The sequence below is a fragment of the Zingiber officinale genome, chromosome 2B, assembly GCF_018446385.1.
Source record: "Zingiber officinale cultivar Zhangliang chromosome 2B, Zo_v1.1, whole genome shotgun sequence".
Taxonomy (NCBI): Eukaryota; Viridiplantae; Streptophyta; class Magnoliopsida; order Zingiberales; family Zingiberaceae; genus Zingiber; species Zingiber officinale.
The window spans coordinates 151,613,750-151,625,980 of NC_055989.1; the positions used below are offsets into that span (position 1 = coordinate 151,613,750).

The 12,231-nt window shown below is 34.2% G+C and overlaps 1 protein-coding gene across 2 annotated transcripts; it reads right to left on the reverse strand.

The window, feature by feature from the left end:
- Positions 1–3,868: 3,868 nt before the first annotated feature.
- Positions 3,869–6,217, reverse strand: LOC122049673 (organelle RRM domain-containing protein 6, chloroplastic-like). Of its 2 annotated transcripts, none has more exons than XM_042611033.1 (5): positions 5,932–6,217; positions 4,999–5,117; positions 4,768–4,836; positions 4,494–4,600; positions 3,869–4,139 (listed from the first exon to the last, which is right to left on the reverse strand). In XM_042611033.1, the coding sequence occupies exons 2-5, from the start codon at positions 5,087–5,089 to the stop codon at positions 4,077–4,079; spliced, it is 330 nt and encodes a 109-aa protein (XP_042466967.1). In that variant the 5' UTR covers positions 5,090–5,117; positions 5,932–6,217; the 3' UTR covers positions 3,869–4,076. The 2 variants fall into 2 exon arrangements, with proteins under 2 accessions (XP_042466967.1, XP_042466966.1); XM_042611032.1 differs by having other exon boundaries at positions 4,494–4,612.
- Positions 6,218–12,231: the final 6,014 nt, after the last annotated feature.

The window sequence follows — 12,231 nt, forward strand, 5'->3', positions numbered from 1 at the left end:
GAAATATACTTCATAATTAGTTGCACATTCCTTTAACAAGAAGGTAAGAATATCCGAATCAAAGGGGACACTTCAACATCAAATCCAAATTCAGATACAAGTGTTGATGTGAATGACTCTGAAGCCCACATTCGTCCGATAATGCAAAGGGCAGCGAAGAGGAAGGTAAATACAAAGTCAAAGAGTGCGGCACAATAGAACAAATTTTCGACAAAGAATGACAAGATATAAAGAATATCTAATGAAAAAAATGACTTTACGAAAAGTTGAGATTTTTTGTGTTTAAGTTTATTTTTTTTAGATATTGTTATAATTTATATATTTTTATTTTATGTAGAATAATATTTATGTATTTTTTTAATTATTAATATTAGTCCATGTGTTAATAATTTATACTACTATAACAACAACAACCAAGCATTTTCCCACTAGGTTGGGTCGGCTGTATGAATCTTTTTACGCCATTGAGCTCTATCTCCTATTATATCATAATCTATATTTAAATAAATTTTATCTTATTTTATTGTTGCTAACCAAGTCTTTTTTGGTCTTCCTCTTCCTCATTTGATATGCATGTTTATCATAGTTTCACATTACCTAACTGGAGCATTTATTGGTAGTCTAAGTACATGTTTGTACCATCTTAAACGTGTCTCTCGGAGTTTTTCCTCAATAGATGCAACTTCGACTTTCTTTCTAATACTCTCATTTCTTATTTTGTCCATCCTCGTATGTCCACACATCCACCTTAATATTCTCATCTCTGCAACTCTTATCTTCTGCTCATGTGCTCGAGTCATAGCTCAACATTCAGCTCCATATAACATAGCAGGTCTAACTGCGATTTTATAGAACTTACATTTAAGTTAAGAGGTACTTTACAGTCACATAAAACATTCGACGCTCCCCTCCATTTCACCCATCCTGCTTATATTCTATGTAAGACATCTCTCTCAATCCCTCCATCGTTTTGCAAAAATAATCCTAAATATTTAAATCTCCCGGTTCCGGGCAACTCGTCCTCTCCTATCTTAACAATTGTTTCATTACTTCTAATATTGCTAAATTTAAATTCCATATATTCTGTCTTTAATCTACTAAGCTTAAAACCTTTCCATTCTAGTATTTCCATCTAAGATTCTAGTTTAGCATTTAATCCTTCACGTGTTTTATCTACCAAAATAATATCATCTGCAAACAACATGCACCACGGTACTGTGTCTTGAATGTGCACAGTGAGTTCGCCCATAATTAATGTAAAAAGATAAAGACTTAGAACTGATCCTTGATGTATCTTATCTTTATTGGACATACTTCAGTTACTCCACCTGAAGTATTTACTCTGATCGTTACATCCTCATACATATCCTTAATTAGTTCATATATGTTACGCTAACATCTCTCTTTTCTAAAATTCTCCATATAATTTCTATTGAGACTCTATCATAAGCTTTTTTTAAGTCAATAAATATCATGTGTAGATCTTGTTTTTGCTCCCGATATTTTTCAATTAATTGTCTAAGAAGATGTATAGCTTCTATTGTCGACTTTCCATGCATGAACCCAAATTGATTTTCTATCACTGTGGTCTCTTTCCTTAATCTTTTTTCTATTATTTTTTCTCAAAATTTCATAGTATGACTTATTAGTTTAATACCCCTATAGTTTGTACAATTTTGTGTGTCTCCCTTGTTCTTTTATAAGGGAACTAGAATATTTATCCTCCATTAATCAGATATTTTTTTCGTTTTTAATATAATGTTAAATACTTTTGTAAGTCATTCAATATCTTGTTTCCCTAAGACTTCCATATCTCTATCGGAATATCGTATGGTCCAACGGCTTTTCCATTATGCATCTCATTCAAAGTTTGTTTTATTTTTGAAGTTTGAATTCTACGATAAAAATTAAAATTTCTATGCTCATTTGACCTACTTAAATTACCCAAGTTAAATTAGTCATCTAAATCTTCATTAAAAAGTTGATGAAAATACATCTTCCACCGCTCTTTTATTTCTTCATCGTTTACTAATACCCTATGATATTCATCTTTAATACATTTTATTTGGCTAAAATCTCTAGTTTTCTTTTCTCTCACTTTAGCTATTCTATAAATATCTCTTTCCTCTTCGTTTGTATTCAATTTTTGATATAATCATTCAAAAATTTCATTTTTACTTCATTCACTACTTTCTTAGCTTCTTTCTTGGATATTATATATTTTTTTAAGTTTTCCTCGTTCTTACAAATATATAATTCCTTATAAACTATTCGTTTTTTCTTCACTTTCTCTTGTACTTTCTCATTCCATCACCAAGATTCTTTATTTAGTGGTGCATGTCTCTTTGACTCACCAGTACACTCTTAGCTACTATTTTCAACTTTGATATCACCTTATCCCATGTTGTATTAGAGTGATCGTATATTTCACCTAATGCTTGTACTTCTTCATTGTCCTTAAATATATGTTGTTTCCCATCTTTTAACTTCCACCACTTAATTCTAGAAATCGTATATATTTTCTTTCTATTGATACTATGTTTGAGGCGTATATCCAACACTACTATCCTATGTTGGGTAGTTAAGTTTTCTCCAAAGATGACTTTGCAATCTTTACAAATCTTTCTTCCTAACCATAAGAAAGTCAATTTACGATTTATTATTCCCACTTTTGAATATGATTAAGTGTTATTCTCTTTTCTTAAAAAACGTATTAGTTAATATAAGGTCATATGCTATCGCAAAATCTAATATAATTTTTCCTTCCTCATTCCAAACCCATAACTCCCATGTACTCTCTCATATTCCTCATTTTTCTCTCCGACATGCCCATTTAGATCACCTCCTATTAAAATCATTTTCATTTGGTGGAATATTTTGTAATATTTTATCTAAGTCCTCCCAAAACCTTGATTTAGTAATTTCATCTAATCCTACCTATGGTGCATATATGCTAATTATGTTCATAGTTTATTTCGCTACTATTATCTTAAGGGTTATAATTCTATTCCCTTTTCTAACTACTCCTACAACTTCATCCTTTAACAAACTATCTACAATAATACTCACTCTATTTCTTACTTTACTTTTTCCAGTGTACCATAACTTAAAACCTGAGTTCTCTATCATCTTTGCCTTCTCGCCTGTACATTTTGTCTCTTGTACACACAAAATATTAATTCTTCTCCTAATCATCATATCTACTACCTCCATTGATTTACCAGTGAGAGTTCTATGTTCCATGTTCCAAATATTAGATTATTAGTTTTTTCTATCATATTTATTTTTATCCAACCTATGGTGTGAGTACTCTTGTCTATTTAACACTACACCCAAGTTCTCATGGAAATGTAGCGATCCTTGCTGAGACATTACAATCAGACCCTACAACACGTTCTTTCCGGGGAACAACCTAGCATTATCACAATAGTTTAATGGATCAATTCATTGAATATTTGTCATAATTTTGACGTTGACTGACAACCTAACGCAATTCTTCTTTTTTATCTGAGTCTAAGACCAATCATGACTTGTTGTCATGGGCGGAGTTTGTTAATAATTTATGAATTTAAATTTTATAAAAATTCAATTATATATAAAATAAAATAAAAAATAGATAAAAAATAGATATAATAACAAATAAACAACGATTTGTTGTTTTTTTTTTTTTTTGGGTTTAGTTATCGAGGAACAACAAATTGCAGCCCATAGCAAGGATTCTATGCTTTGCAAGTCAAAGAATATTAGAATGGTTACTAAGCTAAAGTATCATATTATTCAAATTTAACTATGTTCCAAAATAAGAATCTTATTTACATGAATTGTCAATGGCATCAAACAAAAAAGAAAGCCCTCAAGAAAAAAGATAAGGTCTGAATAAGCTTTAAATTTTATCGATCAGATTGCAATTTGTTTATACGAATCTCTAACGTTCAGCAGCGTATTCAAAAGGTGTTAAGGAGACGGAGCATCAGAAGAACATGGGTAACCATTTTTCATACAATAAAATAAAGGTTTGCCCAAAAAGAGGAAATCATAGGAAGGAAGCATCGTCTGTGGCGTTCCAGCCACCAGATTTATGTTTCGCCCGTGGATTCAGATTTGGCATGTTCCACAAAAATCAGCCTCCCACCATATATCTGCCAGTATGAATTCATATTAGTATATATTATTTGAATAACATAACAGGATTATCATGCTGGAGATCATTTCTTTAAGTTCTAGATGCAGTTCCAATTTTCAAAGAAAACCTAACCTGAACCCATTTTTATAGTGCTTTGAATCAAATTTACTCTAGATACTAAATGCAAAAGGAAATTCATCAAACCAAAGGCCTTGAACCTTAGTGTCGAAAGCTCATAGCCTCTTGCATTTGAATACCATAACATAACATGTAACTTTAAATCTATTAGCATGTTGGCCCATACATTCCGACTGTAATCCTCCTAGGCAGAAGTGAAAAAATATAGACTACATTAGAACAGTGCGCATACCTTTCCATCCATAGATTTTATTGCCTTCTCCGCTTCAGCATCGGTAGAGTACTCCACAAAGCCATAACCTTTAGGCCTATTGGTTCTTGGATCCCTGATGAGCCTGGCTGCCATAATATCTCCACAACAGCAAAATTAGAAACTAACCAAACAGAAGATAATGTAAGCAACTCTCTTTTGAAAGTAAGTGGCATAACTAACAGTTTTTGGTAACTAACCAAATACGAATCAGTATTCTAGAAAGTGAAGAGAATCACGTTCATGGAGTAAATACCTTCTTTAATTTGGCCAAACTGTGAAAATGTATTTCTGAGCTCATCATCAGTTGTGTAAAATGATAGTCCTGAGAATCAATTAGCAACCTAAATTAGTAACTTTTTCGTTGGTTTACTAAGAAGAAGCATCGCCGCTCCATCATGAATAAGCCAGTGAAGAATAAAAAAACAGAAAGAACAAGTTCAACTGCATGGAATTCAAGGAAATAACTGGGAAAAAAAATACATACTGCTGACGAAAATTTTAGAACTGTACTCTCGGTGGGAGAAAAATGCTCTTCCAGGATGGATAACTCTCCTCAAGATTGTATTACTCCACATAGTTTCCGGCTTCCTGCTTCTCCGCAACCTATTCCATTGGCAAAATGAATCCTTAATTGGGACTTGGGAAGGAGCATAGTTATCAGACCAAATTGGAAATCAACAGAGCCAAGCAACTGGTTCAATGGTCATGAAGGTGAGTCAACCTTTGAATGGAATTCCAGCCCCAATATTGACCCAGTTTAGCCCATTGGCCAAACCTATCTAGTTCATCCAGTCAAACTACAGATCCATTAAATCTGTTTATAAATTATATATTTAAGTAATGAATAAGAAAAGTTATCTCAAATTTTGTTTTACCAACTAATTCAAACATACAAGAAAGAAGCACAAGTTATTGACTCAAGAACAATTGATTGCTTATACTATTACTACTGCACCAAAAGAAAGAATGCAACTAGTAACAACAAAGTAAATTTTTAATCATCAAAATGTCATTCGGTGGTTCTTCCGCATTTGGTGACAATTTTCCTCTACAAATCAGAGGTAATTTGCTAATATTTGTTAGCTCAATTTCCAACAAACATTTATTGAAGAAATATGAAACTTTCGCATGAGATCAATACCAGAATTTTCCAAAAATTAAATAAAAATACCAATATCTAAAATCTTCCCTGCAAGTTGCAAACCAGCGATTACACGAATATCACATGAATAAAGATATCAAGCTACAAAGAAAGTGGCGCGAGATTGCAGTCACAATCTATTGTATTGCACCTAAACCATATTAACTAAAGATACTACGATAGTTGGGGGTTTTGCATGATTACATGACTATGATTCATTTCATAGTTTATGGATGTTCTAGAAGTTGCATGAGAAGCCGCCCAAATGAAACTTACAAGAGCGATAATGACAGCGGCGATCTCCGGAATAGAAGGGAGGGCGAGGGGGGTCGGAGGTAAGCTGCGTCGGAGTGGTAGTGGGAGGAGCAACGGTTGGCGCTGGGAGCAATGCTCGGCGATGATCTGCGGAGTATGGGCGACGGCGAACGTCGGGAGTCGAACTCTTCGAAGCGGGAGGGCGGCGGCGGCGGCGGCGGTAGAAGGCGCAAGGGTAGCGATTAGGGATTACATAACATCTCGATGATATTGTTTTGATAAATTCACTGAAATGGTCAGATTTGCCCTCCATGTCGTTAGTCAGAGAAGATGTTTCTGAGTTATTCGAGATTCGATAAAAATTTATTTGAGTTTGTTTAATAAGACTTATTAAAGATAAATAAATTAAATTTAAATTTGATAATACTTGACTCATTAATTCATGGATATATTAGTTAATAAGTTCATGAATAATTTTTAAATAAAAAAATAATTTTAATATTAAATTTATATATTTAATATTTTACTTATGAAAAATATAAATAAATTTATTAAATTTATTTATTAGAATAAAATTATAAATTTTAATAAAAATATTATAATTTTTTTTAATATATAATTTAATTTTTAATAAATATTTAAATTTATAATTTATATTTATTAAACTCACTCGATAAAAGTTCGAATAATGGCATGAGTAATGAATATATTATTAAATAAAGTTCAAGTTCAGTTTAATTATAAACGAGTCAAATTTAAATATTCAATAGTTTAGTTCAACTCGACTCGATTACATCCCTAAGAGATAGGGTTACAACTATAATTTAATTATATATTTTATTTTTAATATACAATTTAGAAAAACATATGTAATTATTTAAGTAATAAATAAATTAAACAAAAGTTTATAAGTGGATTAAGACTTTAATATTAAATTATAAGTGGATTGATATTTTAATATATATTTTAAAAAACATCATTTTAACTCTTATAAATAATTAAAGATGCCTCTTTTTTATGTTTTACCCATTATTTTTAAATTGTTCGACTTACTTCTAAAATTATTCAACTCTTTCCTTTTATTTTTTATTCTGGTATTTTTCACCTTTTTTTATTTTCAAATTAGCTCGACTCAAAACAAAATAAAATAAAATAAAATAAAAATATATAAATAAATAGATGTCACTTACCTCCTTTACATGTGTTGTGAACATTTCCTTAAATCACTATTGTAACAGCTCTAATTTTATTCTACCTTTCTTCTCTCTCAACTTCCACCCTTTTGAAGTGTCATATTTTTATTTTTTATTTTTTTTCCTTTCGGATGGATCTAATAGCTAGCACATGAAGTATTACCATCACAAAATTTGGAATTCGAATTTCAGTAAAGCCGAGATAAATATTTTCCTTATGTACTAGTCACTATTCCAAAGACTAGTAGTCGTCCGTCGGATTGGCGGGGACACTAGGGACGAGCGTATTCACCTTTTACCACCAAGAAGTGTCATATATTTTAATAAAAACATGTCTCATCCCATTAATAATTTATGTACAATTACTCAACTATCATCTAGTCCCTTGGTCTTATTATTATTTCTAATCTAAATTTTAAAGATGTATTGTAATAATTATAATTTTATATCTATTGTAATATAAATATAAGGTAAATAGGTTGAATCCGTATTATAACAATTATAAAATCATAATCAAACTGAAGTAAGATATATTGATCAAAGTTCTATCCATATATTCCCTATTTTTTATTTTTTTTATTTTTTGTATATTAGCGATCTTGTAATAGTTATAAAATCGTAATAAAACTGAACTACTCCTTATATATTGATCAAAGTTCTATATGCAGATTCCTTTTATTATTATTATTATTGTTATTATTATTATTATTATTATTTTGTATATTAGCGATCCTTATATCAAAATGTCTTTTGTATATAGGTATAATATAGTTTCTAGTGTTTTCAAAATGACCTCTCCAAGGTATGTTTCTACACTTTGCAACATCTTGATGATTTATGCATGCTCAATGAGTTAGGTAGCCTCTATTATCAGACAGGCCAAACATAGAGAATGTCATGTAAGATTTTGTTCATACAAAGACAAACAAATAAAGTAAGCTAAGCTAAAGTTAGTAATTTGTTGGATAGAGATTAAGATTAGTTTTTAATTCTATCAAATTCAAACTTGTCTACTAATTATCAATAATTATCAACCAACCTACTGTAGCACTTACTTTTATATTCAGATTTAATAAATGGTCTAAATTTATCAACAATGGGAGAAAATAATAAACAAACAATCTTCAAATCACTGATCTAGAATCTTTTACACTCTGTATTTTCGTGTTATCTTACTTTTTATTTATTTATTTTCTGGAAGGAGGAAAAAACAGAGGTTCCAACTATGTGATGGGGACTTAGTTAGCATTGGATTTGATGTGTATCATGTATTAGATCTTTGGTGGGATTATGGATTATGGGATGCTGATGTTACGTGGATTTGATACTCTATATTTGATGTTATGGGATCTTTGGTGTTATGTATCACTTGTGGATTTGATACTCTCGATATTTGGTGTTATGTGGATTTGATCTTTGTGATAAGTATATTGACTTGGATTGTTTGGATGGTACATATCATTGTTGTATTTAGATTGTGATCTTGTCCGAAAATTATGAAGAAGGTTGGCTGTAGATGTGACTTTTGGATTGACCGTGTGTAGACTTTACTTCGCTCTACAACACAAGAAACATCAGTGTCGGACTAGGGAGGGATCTTCGGTGTTGACCCTCCAACGCTCAAGTCAGACTAGTCAGTCACCGGAATAGTAGAAGAAAGCGGAGCAACAGTAAACATAAGCGTGAATAGTGAATAATACGTACCTCCGTCGTTGAATAGACCCCCCTTTATATAGTGTTATAGGGGATGACATGCACGCTCCTCAAGGCATGGAACGTTCTCCAAATTGTCTTATGAAAGGATATGTTAGAAAAGTATCTTTGACATCATAACTTAACAGGATATGTAAATCCCTGACAAGACATTAGAAATTTTCGTTGTACGATCCGCATGTTGACTATGCCCTGTTGTCAGCAGCATTATCTCCCAAAGGGATATTAAGAGATATGAGAGGAGTCCCACTGTTTGGCCGAGCGGGTAAGCCGCTCGGCCGAGGATCCCTGCCCGGTCGATCTCAGTTGTTCTTGTTGGAACCCCAATGTTGTTTTGGTGTGATCAACAAGTTAAGTTAGGTCCTGTGTATTTAACCTTGTGTCTAAGTGTGCAGGAGCTTAGGAACACAGGTACTCGAGTGGAAGACGCAACTAGCGAGAAGGACGGCACGCTGTGCGCCCGAGAGACGAGGCGCTGCGGAAGAGTACACCAGCGGACGAGAAGGAAGCGCGCGGTGGTTCCAAGGGACGAAAGCTGGAGCGGAAGATTGCTCGGGGAGCAAGAGACGCAGCTAGCGAGAAGGTCGACGACCGAGGGACGAAGACTGCGGATGAGTACGCTGGCGGACGAGAAGGAAACACGCGGCAATTCCGAGGGACGAGAAGTCGGAGGGAAGCACGCTCGAGAAGACCGGAAGTTGGGTTCGGGTGAGCCCTTTTCCGGATGTCAGAGATCACCCAAGCGAGCGGATCCGGAGGAGAAGAACCGGACCGAGGAGGGACTGAACCAGAGAAGAGGTCCCGGACAAAAAAGTCAACGCTGTTGACTTTGGGCTCCGGGGCGCCCGGAACAGTCTGGGGCGCCCGGACCCTGATTTTGACCAGGATCATGATTTACGCGATCTGAACGTTGGGGGATAAAGTTTTATCCCCCCAGGACGCCCGGAACCCTTCCAGGCGCCCCGACCAAGGCTATAAATATAGCCTTGGTCCAGAAGCTTTGAATCAACTCAGAAATTTACATTCTAAACACTTGTGCGCTTCTGTTCTAGTTTAGCTTCTATCTTTTGTGCTTTCACTGCTGTAAGAGGCTTCTCCGCCTGAAGGAGATATTTTAGTGCATGCTCATTTCTTGGATTAACAACCTCCTTGGTTGTAACCAAGTCAAATTGTGAGCCTCTTCTTTCTGCTTTTTATTTACTGCTAATTTACTTTATGCAAGTGTTCTATTGAAAGTTCGAGAAGGGTCTTTTCTGTTTATTTTTTTCAGGCTATTCAACCCCCCTTCTAGTCGGCCCAACGGTCCTACAAGTGGTATCAGAGCCGAGACGCTTCAGGAGGACTAACCGCCGAACGAAGCAACGAGATGGCCGGATCTAACATCCACCCGCCAAAATTCGAGGGGGACTTTGCAAGCTGGAAGAAGCACATGGAGGTATTTTTCGGTACCGATTTTGATTTATTATTAATAATGGAACTCGGTTTTGAAGCTCCCGAGGGCAAAACAAAAAGTCAATGGACAAAGAAAGAGCAGGCCGAGTACGTGGCAAACAAGAAAGCAGAATTCCATCTGCTAACCGTACTTCCTCCACAAGAAGTTAACCGTGTCGGCACCTACAATTCGACAAAGGAGCTTTGGGAGAAGTTCCTTGAATTACACGAAGGAACATCCGAAGCCAAGCTTGCGAGACGGGACTTACTTCGCAACCAGCTCACCAACCTCCGTCTTGAAGAAGGTCAAACAATTGCACATCTACACTCGAGGATCAGGAGCTCATCACGGACTTTCAAATCTCTGAGAAGAGGTAAGTAACCGAGATTCGCCAGTACGCTAAATTCCTTCCTAGAAATTCAAAATGGGCATCATTAGTAGATGCTTTTACATTTCAAGGACTTAGAAAAATTTCATTAGAAGAATTTTTTCAACATTTGAAGTGCATGAGTCAAGATGTGCGTGAATGAGAGAGCCAAAGAACAACGTCGCCCTCAAAGCTTCGAGAGACGAATCGGAATCTTCTCTCGACGAGGAAATGGTAATGATGGTAAGACGATTTAAGAAGTTATATAATTCTAGAAAACTAACCATCCACGTGGTAGAAAGAAAAGAACAATCCGCTACCATTGCGGCGAAGAAGGGCATGTTAAGGACAACTGCTCTCAAGAACAAAGACAAGGAAAAGGGTAAGAAGCCTATCCAAAACGAAAGGCCCTCAAGGCGACGTGGGACGATACGTCGTCCGAATCGAAGTCGAAGCATTCTCCTGCACTGATGGCGAGTCATCAAGACGACGACTGCGATTCAAGCTCTTCCGAAATGAGCATCGAGAGCATCGATGAAGGGGGAGACACGTCGGAAGAAAGCAGCAGCTCAAGGGGAGAAACGGACAACGAGATCGACAAGGTAAGTCAGGTACGATCTCTTCCTTCCGATAAAATGTTTAAGTTTGTTAAACTTTTAACAAAAGATTGCTGCAAATTAGAAAGTGAAAATAAAAATTTAAAAGTAATTCTAGCTAAGTCTTGTCTCTTAGAAGAATTAGATAAATTAAAACTAGCAAATGAAAAATTGAAACTTGAAAATGATGATTTGAAAATTCAAGTAGACAACTTGAAAAACCATGCATGTTCATCTAAAACCAATGTTAGAAAATTTAATAATTTAAATTGGTACTTTAAATATCACCCGGGACAAATTAGGAACATTTCAAGAAAATATGTCCTTAAAAACTTTTTAGTTAATGCAGTAGGTTGGAACCTATATTGGGTTCCTAAATCATGCTTAAATTAATTTTAAAAGTAAAATTAGCGCTTTAAGTGAGAAAATTAAACAAAGAATTTCTTTATGAGGCTTTGTCTAAGGAAGTGGTTGTTGCTCCAATAACCAAGAAGGCCTAGTACCTCGCCACGACCTGGAAGTCAAAATATTGAAATAAATGTTTAATTAACTTACTAATGAAGCATTAATACAAGAATTAATTAGTTCTTGAAAAAAGGTTATTCAAAACATTTTATTTCAAATTAGAAATTTACCTACTTAGAATTTTTTTTGCCTAAGTCATTTAAAAAAAAAATACTTAAAAATGTAAGTTAGGATTTTTTTTGGATTTTATTTATATACTTAGAAAATTTTTCTAAATTTCTTAAAAACTTAGATTTTTTTAGAAATACTTTTTCTAAGTCTTTAACCCTTAGATTATTTTTCTTGGAACCCCATTTTTTTTGTGATCAAAGGGGGAGAAGGGAAAGTATAAGTCTAGGGGGAGGTAGATAGATTTAATTTTTTCTATCTTTTTGGACTTAAATTGCAATTTAAGTTAATTTACTTAATTCAATTTTATGTCTATTTTAACCCTAGCTTAACTTGGGTTGATCACACCAAAAAGGGGGAGATTGTTGGAACCCCAAGGTTGTTTTG